Raw genomic sequence first — 16,122 nt, 5'->3', positions numbered from 1 at the left:
TTAGGCCTGTTAAATTTAGAAGGCCCACTCAGATTGCACACCCATATTTCTGAGAAGGAGCATCTGGCACCATTGCCTTTCCAGCTACTGAAACGTTTGATAAGAGGCACGCTTTGTCATACACTCAAGATTCAGAGGCCGTTGTCTCTGCTCTGCTATCTGAAGACAATGGCTTTCAGGGGCAGTATCCCAGCAAAACTCACCCCAAGGTTCCTCCTCATACGCTGCCCTGAAAGACAGCCTAGCTACCATGATCCATCCCCTCTGCACTCTGGATATGCTCTAAGGCAGCCATGTCCAAAGTCTGTTTTGGGGGCCTAATCTGGCCCACCGGTCAATTTAATCTGGCCCCTGTGGCAGTTTATTTCCTGGGGTAAAATCCTAAAAAAAAGGTTAACTTTGGTTGGCCCTTTGGTCGGTCCTCACGGCCCTTCACTTCATCAAATCTGGCCCTCTTTGAAAAAAGTTTGGCCACCACTGCTCTAAGGAAAGACCACTCTCCATTAAGACCCCCAAATAGCTGGAAATAAATACTACAACAAGGGTGGCCAGCCTTTTTTGCCCAAGGACTAACCCTCCAAAGTTGAGTCTGGCCAAAAGTGGGTGTGGCCAGACTAGAGATGGAGGAGAAATCCCATTCAATGTGCATTTAATCAATATATCAAAATTTCACTTCCCAAAACCGTATGAGAACCAAAATACAGCTGTTCTTCAAGATTCACATATGAATTTTGTGATGCAGTTCTTCAAACAATATTTACAAAAATGCTTGTATTAGGGGAAACATTTTGCCTATGAAATGTTGGGCAGGATGCAAGGGGTTTGCTGAAGGTAGATGCCTGAGAACCACAGTTCTCCACAGGTTGTTCCAGTATTGTGAAGCAAGGAGACTGGCATGCCAGCAGCCCTATTGCACCAGGAGGAAGAAAAAGAGGCCTGGCTGTGCTGCTTTGGGGAAAGAGAATCTGAAGGAGACTGGCAGATGGTGGGAACTCTGCAGGATGAAAGATGGCACAGCACCAGGAAGGCAAGGGCAGCCTTGGCTTGCATCTCTTGCAAGATCACTGGAAGCCTCTGCCAGGCATCACATTCCTGTGACAGTGCCCACTATTTATAGATGACATGATCCATGCCTTTGCCATGGGAGCATCAGAAAAGGCTTTACAACATGAGACTGCAAGGAAAGACCTCCTTTTCCAAAGCAAGGAAACGTATCCACACAGACAGTCTAACTTTGTCCCCATCTACCTCCCTGCAAGGGGCAAAGCTGAGAATGAGAAGGAAGCCAACAGGCGCTGCCACCCTCTAGACAGGTTGCAAGTGAGAAGACAGGCCAGGTGGCCTCTGGCAGAGGAAAGACTGAGGTTAGTGGGGCAGTGCCCCATTTGCCCTCATGGGCCACCCCCCACTGGTAGGCCTTCCTGTACTTGTCTCCTGCCGCACTGCAATTTGGCTTGGAAAAATGCCTTGGAACAAAAGGCTTATTTTGAGCCTAATTTCAGCAGGGAGAGGTGAGGGCGATGATAGCTGTGGGCACCAGGGAAGACCTATGCAGGTGAATGTGCGCTGGTGGGCACCACGTTGGTGACCCATGCTTCAAATCCTTCACTGGAGAGCCTCCTGTGGGTGCCCGTGCCATCTGATATTCTGTTTAAAGCTCAAGAGGGGACTCAACCTCTTCTTTTCAATACACTGCTCACATTAAATTTGTTGCTTTATTGGTACAGAATGTATGATTTAAGGACTCTTCTTTTTACAGAAATGCCCAAAGTACTCTGGGCATGCAAATATTAAAAAATTAAAACCCAGGTAGTGAATAATTAACATGAAAACTGTGGAACTTAAAAAAAGAAGGCATTTTAAAGCCATCAAAAGTTAATGCTTTATTTCCCTTCAAGGCAGGACTATTGGACTGTATAAACCCACAATAATTCCACAGTACATCCATTACAGTGGTACCTCGGGTTACAGACACTTCAGGTTACAGACGCTTCAGTTTACAGACTCCGCTAACCCAGAAATAGAACCTTGGGTTAAGAACTTTGCTTCAGGATGAGAACAGAAATCGTGCAGTGGTGGCGCAGCGGCAGCAGGAGACCCCATTAGCTAAAGTGGTACCTCAGGTTAAGAACAGCTTCAGGTTAAGAACGGACCTCCAGAACGAATTAAGTTCTTAACCCGAGGTACTACTGTAGTGATTTATTCAGCTGCCTTCTTCGGGGACAACACTCTTTCTTTTAAAATGAAAGCTCAGTCTGCAGCACCTGCCCAGGGCACCAGTGGAATCCTCCATTTGGCATTTGCCCAAAGCAGCCCTACAGTGGTGAGGTCAGGCTTTTGCTGAGATTAGCAAAGGGGCCAGGGCTGTCCCAGCAGATCCATCTTTTTCAGTCTACATAAAACAGCCAAAAAGATCAGATGCAATTGGAACGAATTCTCAGCTTGCCAGCTCTGTGTTCCTTGCTGAGGCCTCTTGCCTGAGGACTCTCCTATTCCTGAAACTGGCAGTGAAAGTCAGCCTCCCAGTTGATGGTTGAACGACTCTCAAGGGTTTAAGGCAGCATATTGTATTCTGGCCCACATGTAGTTGCAAATGCATGGAACAGCCTCCTCCCAAGCAGGTGGTCCAAATATACATGTTTTTACATATGCATACCATACCTGGAATGTAACCCCTGCATAAGATGTGCGTTACCTGCATATGTCAGCTAAAGGTAAAGGGACCCCTGACTGTTAGGTCCAGTCGCGGATGACTCTGGGGTTGCGGCACTCATCTCACTTTATTGGCCAAGGGAGCCAGCGTACAGCTTCCAGGTCATAATAATAATAATAATTTATTATTTATACCCCGCCCATCTGGCTGGGCCTCCCCAGCCACTCTGGGCGGCTTCCATAAAAACCAAAAATACAATAAAATATCACACGTTAAAAACTTCCCTGAACAGGGCTGCCTTAAGATGTCTCCTGAATGCCAGGTAGTTGTTTATCGCTTTGACATCTGCTGGAAGGGCGTTCCACAGGGCGGGCGCCACTACCGAGAAGGCCCTCTGCCTGGTTCCCTGTAGCTTTGCTTCTCGCAGTGAGGGAACCGCCAGAAGGCCCTCGGCGCTGGACCTCAGCGTTCGGGCAGAATGATGGGGGTGGAGACGCTCCTTCAGGTATACTGGACCGAGGCCGTTTAGGGCTTTAAAGGTCAGCACCAACACTTTGAATTGTGCTCGGAAACGTACTGGGAGCCAATGCAGGTCTTTCAAGACCGGTGTTATATGGTCTCGGCGGCCGCTCCCAGTCACCAGTCTAGCTGCCGCATTCTGGATTAGTTGTAGTTTCCGAGTCACCTTCAAAGGTAGCCCCACGTAGAGTGCATTGCAGTAGTCCAAGCGGGAGATAACCAGAGCATGCACCACTCTGGCGAGACAGCCGCAGGCAGATAGGGTCTCAGCCTACGTACCAGATGGAGCTGGTAAACAGCTGCCCTGGACACAGATTTGACCTGTGCCTCCATGGACAGCTGTGAGTCCAAAATGACTCCCAGGCTGCGCACCTGGTCCTTCAGGGGCACAGTTACCCCATTCAGGACCAGGGAATCCTCCACACCTGCCCGCCTCCTGTCCCCCCAAAACAGTACTTCTGTCTTGTCAGGATTCAACCTCAATCTGTTAGCCGCCATCCATCCTCCAACCGCCTCCAGACACTCGCACAGAATCTTCACTGCCTTCACTGGTTCTGATTTAAAAGAGAGGTAGAGCTGGGTATCATCTGTGGCCAGCATGACTAAGCCGCTTCTGGCGAACCAGAGCAGTGCACGGAAACGCCATTTACCTTCCCACCTATTTATCTACTTGCACTTTGACATGCTTTTGAACTGCTAGGTTAGCAGGAGCAGGGACCAAGCAACGGGAACTCACCCTGTTGTGGGGATTCGAACCACCGACCTTCTAATCAGCAAGCCCTAGGCTCTGTGGTTTAGACCACAGTGCCACCCGCGCTGTCAGCTAGCAGACCTGAATTAGAAAATCCAAACAGGTGCCACAAGAGGGTGCTGCTGAACCACCAGAAAGAGAGGCAGAAGGATCTGGTGCCGTTTGGTAAAGTTCAAGAAGAACGGATTTAAGTGTTATTCCTGTCCTTAAACTTTCATGAGAAAATGAAAAGAGCTAGAGATAAGGACAGGAAATGAAGGGAGGCTTCCTGTCAGGACAGTGTGTGTGTGTGTGTGTGTGTGTGTGTGTGTGTGTTTGCTTGCATGCAGGGGCTCATCCCCACTTTTGTGCCATATTTCTAGGTTCTAGTCTGGGCTTTTCAGGTCCTGGCCCCAGCAGTTCCCCCCCACCCTTGCCGCTTCTGCTGCTTTCCCCAGGAAAACCGGTGTTTTACTGCTGAATCTGAGCAAATGCCAATCAGATTTTCACAGATTGCTGTTTGTTCCAATTCAGAGGTAAAGAACGTATTCTCAGGGAAAAGCTGTGGGGCAAATGGAAAACTGTTTTCTATGTGGCAGCCCTTCAGATATTTGAAGATGGCTATTATATATAATAATATAATAAGTACAAGTATAAGGGACGCGGGTGGCGTTGTGGGTAAAACCTCAGCGCCTAGGACTTGCCGATCGTAAGGTCAGCGGTTCGAATCCCCGTGGCGGGGTGCGCTCCCGTTGCTCGGTCCCAGCGCCTGCCAACCTAGCAGTTCAAAAGCACCCCCGGGTAAATAGGGACCGCTTACTAGCGGGAAGGTAAACGGCGTTTCCGTGTGCTGCGCTGGTGCTGGCTCACCAGAGCAGCTTCATCACGCTGGCCATGTGACCCGGAAGTGTCTCTGGACAGCGCTGACCCCCGGCCTCTTAAGCGAGATGGGCGCGCAACCCCAGAGTCGGACACGACTGGCCCATACAGGGCCTTTACCTTTACCTTATTATATATATTATATACGCAGTAGTGATGTATGGAAGTGAGAGCTGGACCGTAAAGAAGGCTGATCGCCGAATAATTGATGCTTTTGAATTATGGTGCTGGAGGAGACTCTTGAGAGTCCCATGGACTGCAAGAAGATCAAACCTATCCATTCTGAAGGAAATCAGCCCTGAGTGCTCACTGGAAGGACAGATCCTGAGGCTCCAGTACTTTGGCCACCTCATGAGAAGAGAAGACTCCCTGGAAAAGACCCTGATGTTGGGAAAGATGGAGGGCACAAGGAGAAGGGGACGACAGAGGACAAGATGGTTGGACAGTGTTCTCCAAGCTACCAACATGAGTCTGACCAAACTGCGGGAGGCAGTGGAAGACAGGAGTGCCTGGCGTGCTCTGGTCCATGGGGTCACGAAGAGTCGGACACGACTAAACGACTAAACAACAACAGCATTATATTTCATATCAGTTTTCTCTTTTCTGGGCTAAACATACCCAACTACCTCAACTGTTCCTCATACGACTCAGCTTTCAGAACCTTTAGCATCTTGGCCCCATCAAGGGGAAAATGTCAAACAGAGGTACCACACACACCATTTAAATGGCAATGCACAGCAACTTTGTGGGGACCCAGCCCCCTCAAATATTTTATTGAGGGGGCCGAAGCCCCCACAGCCGCTAGAAGTTGGCTCCTATGATGTAGAAAGTGTGCTTCATCTACTAGAACATCTCTGTCTCTTTCCTCTCATTTAATCCTATTGACAGCATATTTAATTTAACTAGGCACCTCCTTATCAGGCCATTAATAATTCTCATTCATTCTCCTCTGTGGTCTCCATTGCAATTGAAGTGTGAGTAAACTCAGAGCAGTATCTGTTTCATATCATTACAAATACGAGCTAATCCAGGAGCGGGGTTGCTTGGCACATAGAGGGCTTCTGACCACACTGCAGGCTGGGAGCTCTGGCAGGCAGGAATGTGGATTTGATTATAAAGGAGTTAAGTCACTTTGCGGTCTCTGCTGCACTCATAACACAGAGTAATCCTAGAGACAACATGTAACCAATTGCGCTGTAATTGAGCTGACATGAAAAAAGTTCAGAGAAAGCGCAGAAAGGCTGTATGGGGAGGGCTGCTGGCAGTGGAGAGCAATTCTGTTTCTGTCCAGAACAAGGAAAATGTGCCATGATAATGGGATCAATCATATAACGTGCACCATGTTTCTCGGGGAATGAGTTTTCGTTAGTGCCCAGCTAGAGACAGGTATCTAATGGTTTTTAAGGAAGCAGGAAGTGCTTTTGGAGAGAAGTTTTGTTTCCTGTGGTGGACACACACCCTATCCTGTTGTTCCACTGCTGCCTCTAGAGAATCAAATTTTTGAAACAAAATAAAGCCTGCCACGTTTCTTTACCAAAGGCAAAAATGAAAGAGTAACAACAGAAGCTGTTTTGTACTGAGCCAGACCACTGGTTCATTTAGTTCAGTACTGTATTGTCTATTTTGACTGTCACTGGCTCTTCAGCGTTTCAGTTTCAGCTGCAGTTAGTTGCCAAACTGCTTCCCCCCTGGAGGGTGGTACAGCCCTGCCTTGCATGCAAAAGGTCCCTTAGCATCTGCAGGCTGGGCTGGGAGGAAACCCCTGGCGGGCTGCTGCCAGTCAGTGTAGACAACACTGCTGGACCAGTGGGTCTGACTCAGTATAAGCCAGCTTCCTATGCCCCTAGCTGAAAGGTGCACCCCAGAGTCCTTTGAAATGCTGCTGAGGATCCTAGGGTACATGTTTAAGATTGTGCAGGGTTTATTTCCATTCTTGGTGCTTTGTAGTTTATGGTTGTTGTGTGAGCTGCTGCTGGCCCTGAGATCCTTCGGTGTGGTTAGCAAAGTAATCTCTCCCCTTAGGCCCTAACAGCTCCCCACCTTGGGCCTTCTGTTTGTGCTCTCTAACTGACCCTGGTCAATAGTCCTTTGAAGAAAGTGTTCTCCTGCAGCCAAGAGTCTTGAAAAATCTTTTTAAAAAATGATTCAGCCTCCAGTCCAGCAGAGTTGCAGAAACATGATGTGCCAGGTCTCCCTCTTCCACCCCAACCTCACCCCACCCCCATTTCTTTCTTTCCTTCTTTTCCTGAAACAACTCAGGGCTTTATCAGTCTCGCCTCTTTCCCACGGTTTTCTGTTGCCAGGATGGTCACTGATCCTCTGAACTGCAGCTGAGACCAATCAGTGGAGGCCAAGGAGGGATGGAGAGGCAATTCACACAGGCTGCTCTTCTACAGGAAGATCCCCCCCCCCCCCCGGATTTCCACCATCAAGAGGAGAGGGGGGAAGGCAAGAGCAAGCCAGTAATCTCTCACCCCTGGGAGGGAGCGCCTTCACTTACCATACAGGAAGGTTAAAGATGTGCTGAGAAAAGGAAGGGGAGGCAGGAGAGGCGAAATCTCTGAGTGGGGGAGAAAGAAGAGCCCATTTCTCTATGTCTTGAAGAGGGAAGATCTTAGCACCTCCCTGTGCCCCTTGGAGGAGGGAAAGGGAAGGGGTGGCCCGTGTCCTTCTGCCTGCTCCGGGCAGAGTAAGGAGAAGGATGTTTGTCCACTGTTCAGGTGCCTCAGTATGAAGAGACGCTGCTGGGAGGAGGAGGAGGAGGGCCAGCACTTGTCGGACACAGGCTTGGATCATGCACCCATTGTGGTGGGAAAAAGAGGAGGAGGAAGAATGCAGCAGGTAAGGGGACACCTCCATGGTGAGGATGCCAAATGAATGGAACTGCATCATTTGGAGGCAGGAGGTCTGGTACCACTGAATGGTCCAGGAAGGAAGCTGGTAGAGGGAAGCCACTAGAGGCAGCTTCAGAAACACTCTAACACAGAGCTGTTCATAGATTTTGCTTTCCTCGTGTTATAGGATTTTTTCCCTTATAACACTTGGCACTGATGGGAAACTTATTTGCATGAGTGTCTTTCATTTCCCGTTCAGGGGCAAATGGCGAGTATTGACTTCTGAACTCAGATGGGAGTACCAAGTTTTTTCATTTCAGCTTGTGTGAGATTCCTAATTTTCCTACCATTGAGCGGAAGATATATCCTCATGCAAGCTGATTTAGGGCCACACTCCATTCAAATTCTGGACCACCAAATCAACTCTCATGGCCTGGCAGCAGCTTCCAAGTCAGGGCTGTGCATCTTTTCATACCAAGTGGGCCGCAAGGGTACTTTGACAAACAACTTGCGGGCCCCACACTGAATTAAATTTCCATATCGTAAATTAAAGTTATGTAGTATATTTCATATTATTGAATATACACAATTAATACATTTAATTAAGTATATGTAATTAAATACACAATATATTTAACTATTAATACACAAACAGATGTATACGCCTTCGTTAACAAAAAAGGCTGCGGGTTGGGCTACCCTGTTCTAAGCAGTATTAAGGGCAGCCCAATACAATGCATGGAATCGTAGTCTAGTCAAAAAGTGCTAAAGCCACAAATGCTTCTCACCGGATCTGTTGATGTTGTTTCTCAGTTCGCCATCCCCCACAAGGATCTTTCATGTACAAGCAAGAAAGAAGCGGAGAGGGGTGAGTGCTGCATGATCTAAAACCTGATTTATTTTTATTTTATTTTTAGAATGGTTTTTATATGCAAAATAACTTTCATTCCCTTTTGTTAGCCCTCACAGCAACCGGTGGGGTAGGCGGCTATCATTTAGATTTTACATTGATGAAATTGGCTGAAATATAATGACTTTCTAAAAAAACCTCCCAGGAGTCCACATATGGAGAAGGGGCAATTGAAACCCAGGTCCCAAGACCATCCACTGTTTGATCAGAATTGCCAGACCTCAATATCTGTTTATGGTCCTCCATCCCCAGGACTTTACTGGAGTGGGGGAGTAAATTGCTGCCTCAGAGCTCTCTACATGGCCAGGCACCCTTTTCAGGTTCGTCTCCCACATCTTTGGAATGCCCTCTCTTGAGAACTTCAACTGGCTTCCTCACTTCAGTGTTTAAGTGGGCCCTAAGGATGATTGGCCAGAGTGATCTGATGCTGGCAGTTATTGTGCTGCTGTTCCACTAATTAATTATGTGACTACTGAATTGTTTCTACATTTCTGTTAACTGTCTTGGAATGGTTTGTCTTCAAAAGTGGCTTGCAAATAGTTGGGTGGTTACACACAAAGTTCTTCTGGGTTAAACATTAAACAGAGTGGATAAAGACTGATGATTTATTGATTTTTAATTTTAAAACATTTTTTATATTTTAAAGTGTTTGTATTTCTTTTTTTTGAGTTTCAGCAACAGTGGATTTCTCTTTTTAAAAATGATGTAATTTTAAAATGAATTCTGAACTTAATGTAGACATCAAAAACTTAAGGCCTACTTAATGTCTACTCAAAAGTAAGTTCTCTGGACTTACTCCTGGGTTAGTGTCCAGAGGGTTCCAGCCTCTTCAATGAAGTGCATGGTGCAAATGAATGATGCAGAGTTGTCCTTTTCCATGATGCCCTTACAGATAATCGAGAAACGGCGCAGGGACCGCATTAACAGCAGCCTATCTGAACTACGGCGTTTGGTTCCCACTGCCTTTGAGTAACAGGTAATTGCATCTCCCTATTAAATTCCTGCCCCCCCCCCAAGTTCTGACATCAGTCACCTCCAGAATACATGTTCATTGAACATTCATTCTGATTTGCTTGCACACAGCTTATGTGGAGGTTAGACTATATCCGGTCTTCATTGAGCATTTGTTCTGATTGGTTTGCAGGGAGGTTATACAACAATGAGCATTCATGCTTTCATTCTGATTTGCTTGTGTGGTGGTTATACATCTTCCCATTAAAGAATTGTCCACCGTACACTTTGCAGTGCATTTCCCCATTGCTTTTGGTATGGTCGCATTAGTGGCTTAAGTTGTCCCCCTCCTGCTGCAGTTCAAGCTGCATTGGCATGACATTGTGTAGTTCAGAGAGGGGGGGGGTGTCTTCAACCCAATGTGCACGACCTTTTTGGTAGCATTCATTAAGCTTTCATCTGTGTATGGATGTTCAGTCCATTCATAGGCAATGGCAGTCTCAAATATTCACACCATTCCTAAGTACAAAGTGATGATCATGTACGTTTTCTTATTGGATTGAAGCTGCTTTGAGAGAGAGAAAATGCATCAAACAGTGGTATTTGTCGATAAACTAAATGTTTCTTTTGGATTCTGGCTAATGTTGTGGGAATGTGGTTTCAAAGCTTAGCCGTGGGAGCCCAAGGGATATGGGCAGAGTATGGGGGTGCCAAGTTGTATAAAATATTGAGGAGGCCCAGTTAAGTCCCACCCCACATAACTGATCACAAGATGTGGTACACGCACACTATTTGAATGGCAATGCTCATCAACTTGAGGGGAGGGGTCAAATATTTGGGGGGGGGCCCTGAAGGGACCTCAGCCCCTTAGAGTTGGCTCTTAATGGCAGAGTAAGTGGCAGTGTGAACACAACTACAGTATTGGTATTCCCGAACAGCAGTAAATCCTCTTTTTAGAAAATAGAAAGAAAGAAATGAAGATAGCCATTGTGGTGTAGTGGTTAGAGTGGTTAGACTAGGACCTTAGAGAGACCTGGATTCAAATCCCCACTTGGCCATCATAAAGCTCATTGGGTGATTGTGGGCCGGTAGCCTAACCTTACAGGATTCTTGGGGGATAAAACAGAGAGGGAGAGAGTCAAAATTGCCACCTTGAGCTGCTCGGAGAACAAGGTGGGATATAAATGCATTAAATATATATATAACTTGCACTAGGGCAGTGATGGCCAAGCTTGGCCCTCTAGCTGTTTTGGGACTACAACTCCCATCATCCCTAGCTAACAGGACCAGTGGTCAGGGATGATGGGAATTGTAGTCCCAAAACAGCTGCAGGGCCAAGTTTGGCCATCACTGCACTAGGGCAATAGCACACTTTAATCCACTTAAGTTGTGCACCTCATGCCATGCCCCGCTCCCCCCCCCCCGCCATATGTGGTTCCCTGACACTACCCTTAGATTCTCCTCAACTACCCTGGATCATATGACCACCTGAGCTGGCTTTCTGATGGGTATTTCTATCAACTCCCTTTATTTCTGCTGCCATCACAGATACCAAGTATCTGAATATTTCTCACCTCTAGCGTCGCCCAGTAAAGAGACATGTGTGTATGAAGCTATAATTTATTTTTTAAAGGTATAATCAATGGCTTTATGATCACTCAGTATATATAAATGTATGTTCAGTTTTTGGTTACTTAGGCTCATATAATACAATAAGGAATAACAATGCTGATCAAACTAACCCAGCCATCATCCAGATACCTCCACCTCTCATACCAGCTAACAGCTGTAAACTCCCAGCTGCCAGGCACACATTTTGGAACTCCCTTTCAAGCCCTTATCCCATCACCTCTCACTTCCAATATTCCAAGCATGCTCTTTCCCCTCCCAACCAAACACATCTAATTCATCTAATATGCTTACCTACATAAATCTCACATATTAATTTTACCTTAATTACTCTGCTATACATATATGCACACAATATTATTTATGTATAACCCCAGCAAACCCCAAGGCACATCTAAATTTCTGGTATGTGCATGGATCCCTCCGCATAGTACTAGTGCTCTGGAAGCAGCCACTATCACACATTACAATCTGTGTTCATATAATGGGAGTCCTCTTTTTTTCCAATGAACAGGGCTCTTCCAAAATGGAGAAAGCAGAGATCTTGCAGATGACGGTAGATCACTTAAAAATGCTTCATGCCATTGGAGACACAGGTAAAAAAAAAAAAAAACTGACTCTGCTCAAGTCTTTGCCATCCATGTTATGTTATTGCCATCCCATGTATGGAGACTAGTCAGATGCTGCTGCTGCAATTAGCAGTGCCAGCCCTACCATTAGGCAAAGCAGTGCAGCTCTCTCAGGTGGCAGAAGCTGGAGGGTGGCGGCAGCAGAAGCAGCTCTCCTCCCTCTTGCCATTCTGTCTAAACTTCTCCAACGATCTTTCGATCATAGGGTACAAGTAACTCCACGTGGGTATATCACATACATTTAAAAAAGGAGATAAAGCATGTAAAAACCAAGAGGATGTATTGGGCCTCGTAGCAAATATCCAACTCCAGTTTTTGGGGCTTTGGGGTCCCCTGTCTTTGGCCCTGGAGGAAGATGAGGCAAGCAGCATAGTAATAGCATGGATTATGTTCTGGCTATCTCCTGACATAAAATAAAATGTTCCTTTAAAGCCAGTTCTGGGCATGTCTGGGAGTACTTTGCTCCTTGACTGGGTGTGTGGGTGTGCATTTGCTGCTCTGCCTCAGGGGCCACAAAATGTCTTCAGTCAACCATAGAAGTTAGCATGTAGAGCTATGCTTTGTGTAAATGGCTCCCCAGCACTAATCTCACTCTATTGCGGTCTGAGGTCAAACTAGACGTGACCCCAATAAGCAATTGCCTGAACAGATTTACAGAGTGTGTGTGGCAAAGGGTTAAAGTCCCCCTGCACCTCCATCCTGCTGTAGCCAGAGTCCTGATTGTACTGGGAGACCTGCTGCTGCATCTGCCTGGTCCTCTTTTTCAACATTTAATCAGATAATGGTTGCTAACTGCACAGATGATGCCACATTGCGTTTGACTCTGCCAGTCCATTTCAAGTGGCATCTCCTGACAGAAAGTACCTTCAGGAGGCAACATATGTGCCTTAAACTCTCTTGCAAAGTGCATTAGCCGGCCAGGATTTCACTCCAAATCCCATTTCAGAGGGCATCAAAGTCATGTGTGTCCTGCTGAGGGAAGTAATGGTGGCGTATCTGTTTTTATTTTCAAAACACTAGATGCTCGAGTGCTGGCAGTCGATTACAGGACGATCGGTTTTCGTGAATGCTTTACAGAAGTAGTGAGATACCTGGGCACCGTCAAGGAGCAAAGTGGCACTGATTCTATCCAGCTACGCCTCCTCTCCCACCTGAACAACTATGTGGCTGAAATGGAAACTCCTCCTAGAGCAACATCCTTCCTCTTGCCCTTCCAGTCCTGGCCTTGGTGGCTTTTCCATAAATCTCTAGCTCCTTCTTCCCCCCAAGTCCATCTCCTCAGGAGGGAGGACAACCCTGGCTTGGCTGTCCTGGCTGCTTCGTCAGGAATCTATCTGGGCCCCATGCTGGGAGGAACACCTATTTGCCAAATTCCAAATTCTCTCACATCAGTCTGCTCTAACACCTTGTTTAGTAGAACTTCATCATCCCAACAGAGTAAGCATCGCCCACTGATGACAACAGCCACCCCCAGTAGTGCATCCAGTGAGAGGCTGAGGGAGGCAGCGGCCCTCAGGAGCAGCCAGTTTGCAGCCCTTCTCTTCTCTTCATCCTCCTCCTCTTTGGCTCATAGCCCAGCAGCACCAGTTTACATGCCTCCACCACGTCCAGTTCTGAACGCTTCTGCTCAAGGACCAGGAATCAAAAACGGGAAAGCTGCTAGGCTCTGCCATTCCTGGACTATGGACCTTTGTGATCCTCCCCCCACCCCCAGAGAGAGAGAGATTTTCAGCAGCCTTCTCTTGAATAAAATCAAAAAGGGAAGCTGAACTCAACCCTCAGTCCTGCTTTTTGCATACATTAGAAGAACCTTTCCTGGCAATTTGTTGATTATGTTGTGGACACAGTCTATACAGTGGTACCTCGGGTTAAGAACTTAATTTGTTCTGGAGGTCTGTTCTTAACCTGAAACTGTTCTTAACCTGAGGTTCCACTTTAGCTAATGGGGGCTGCCGCTGCGCCGCCACCGCAAAATTTCTGTTCTTATCCTGAAGCAAAGTTCTTAACCCGAGGTACTATTTCTGGGTTAGCAGAGTCTGTAATCTGAAGCATCTGTAACCTGAAGCGTCTGTAACCCGAGGTACCACTATATAAGGAAAATGCTCTTTCCTCCTGACTACCATGCCTTCATTGCCACTGGGACTGGGAGTGCTCTCTGGGCCATATGCATGCAAGCGTCAAGAGGACAGGAACATAGAGTGGGTAGTGCCTGGACAATCTGCACTTTTTCAGCTTTATAAACCCTTTTCCTTTTTCATGCTTGTTAGAGGCTGAGCATGCTGTTGTGGCACCATAATAGCAAAAAGTCACCATCTGCTGCTGTACTTCCAGTAAAAAATAATACTGTTGTTTGCCTTTTGCTTGGTTCAGCTGATGTACTTCCCTCTAATTTTTTGGAGCAACACACACACAGGGAGAGGGAGGAAATGGTGTTCACTGCTTTCATAGCTCCCCTTCTGCATCTTCTCCCTCTTCAGCAGTGGTGGGCAAACGTTTTCAGCCCTGGGATCACTTTGGGACACCTTTCAAGGGCATGGTGGGTGGGTCCAGAGGCAAAAGTGGGTGGAGCAGTGAAAGTAAATTTTACCTTTCTACAGTATGCTAGTTTCTACACATACTCGCACCCCCTTCTTTCACCTCTATACTGGTAAGCAAAAGGCATTATCAGGGTTAAGGCAGCTCCTACAATTGCCTGCGATGAGCTTGCTTCGTGGAGTGCTATTATGTCGAAGGGGAGGCTTCCTCTCTGCAGGCCTCCTACCCATTGGACCAGGAGGCGGGCTGGCTGCTGCTTTGACTGGGATCTTGGAGCCTCCTTTGCTGCCTGGCTGGCAAATGGGTGCCCCTTACTGGGCTGCTGCATGACTGTGCAAGGAACTTGAGATGTTCTCTATAAGGGGTCACCCAGAAAGTTCTGGCTACAGGTGGTTCTTTTGTCACCCTCCCCTCTTCTTAACTGGGGAGGTTGTGTTAGGGGAAAGGCACTCCTCTGCCTGGCATCTTGGTGTGTGTTGAAGGAGTGTTCACTGGGCAAGGCAACATCATAGGCATCCTTTGCTGCTGCTGTGATTTCATTGGCACCACCTTTGCATAGGTGATATCCAGAACATCACTGGGGCGTGACATTGTGTTTGGGGGGGTGTTGCCCTGCTGGGGATGCTGTGGGAATGGCTGTCAATGCTGCTCTGTCTGTTCTTGGGGGGCAGAGGGAGCTGCTGCATCTCAAGTCTAGGTCAATCTTGTCTACACAGACTGACAGTGGGCCCACTGAGCCATGGCTTCCACTCACACAGGCTATACTTTGTTTCTGGCTTTGTCATTGTAAGTTAACAGGATGATGCCAGCTACATTATGCCTAAGTGTGATATGCACAGTGGAATCACAGGATCGTTTTGGCTCTTCGAAAAATGTATGGAGCCTATGATTTGTCTCCTGCTGGCAAAGCCATGAAAGGCCTGGAAATGTTGGAGATTAAAATGAGGTTGAGCTCCTCAAGATGACCCATTTATTCAGCATTTATCCTGATTTGCTTACACAAAGCCTATACAGAGGTTAGATTATGTCCAGACTTCACTGAGCATTTGTTCTGATTTGTTTGATGGGAGGTTATACAACAATGAGCATTTATTTTGAATTTATCCTGATTTATGGGATACTTTCTGCTAATCATTTGCCCAACTCATATGTATCCGTGTATTTCCCTGTCCTTTTCCTAACCCCTGACCTTTGTTTTGGTGGGTTATTTGTACTAAGCCAACAGAGCAGTTCAATCCACTTTAATTGTGTGAAATATAGAACATAACATTGTGCTAACCTAAATTTCTGATATGTGCTTGAGTCTCTCCCACAAAATACTGATAGCTTCTATTTCAATACAATAAACACAACAGATAAGAACAAATGCATTATGTCATCAGCTGCTTCAGGAAAAAATCTAGTCCTGAAATCTTTGGATAGAAAGTGGGTTATAAATATTCTGAGCAGCAATAATATTGAGATTAGTGGCACACAATTCTCCCCTCCTTGCTTGCCCCCCCCCCCCGTCCTTTCAATGCCAAATCATGGACCATGTTTTTCTGACAGAAGGATGCATATGAATGAGGAGTGGGGTGTTTGAGTGAGAGTGAGATTAATATATGAGGAGAGAGAGGTACACCACACATCAAATTACACCACTTCCCCCAAAGAATCCTGGAGACTGTATTTCACCTCTCACAAAGCTACAATACCCAAACTACAGTTCCCAGAATTCTTTGCGGGGAAGTAACGGGCTTTAAATGTGTACTGGATTTGCATCTGTCGCAACACCATACATTTCATGCTGCACCCCGCACTCAGCCACCTGGGAACTGTAGTTTCCCCCTCACAGAGCTACAATTTTCAGCATC

General features: G+C 46.7%; 1 protein-coding gene across 1 annotated transcript; it reads left to right on the top strand.

The window, feature by feature from the left end:
• Window positions 1–5,005: 5,005 nt before the first annotated feature.
• On the top strand, window positions 5,006–15,367 carry HEYL (hes related family bHLH transcription factor with YRPW motif like). The gene is given in 7 exon segments (XM_083513982.1): window positions 5,006–7,595; window positions 7,597–7,622; window positions 8,429–8,483; window positions 9,418–9,495; window positions 9,499–9,501; window positions 11,620–11,701; window positions 12,755–15,367. Coding segments are annotated over 7 exon segments (1,077 nt in total). The 5' UTR covers window positions 5,006–7,511; the 3' UTR covers window positions 13,504–15,367.
• Window positions 15,368–16,122: the final 755 nt, after the last annotated feature.

The sequence above is a fragment of the Podarcis liolepis genome, assembly GCF_965112155.1.
Source record: "Podarcis liolepis genome assembly, chromosome: 7".
Lineage (NCBI taxonomy): Eukaryota > Metazoa > Chordata > Lepidosauria > Squamata > Lacertidae > Podarcis > Podarcis liolepis.
Note: the sequence above shows the minus strand (reverse complement) of the source record. Positions and strands in the feature narration are given on the sequence as shown.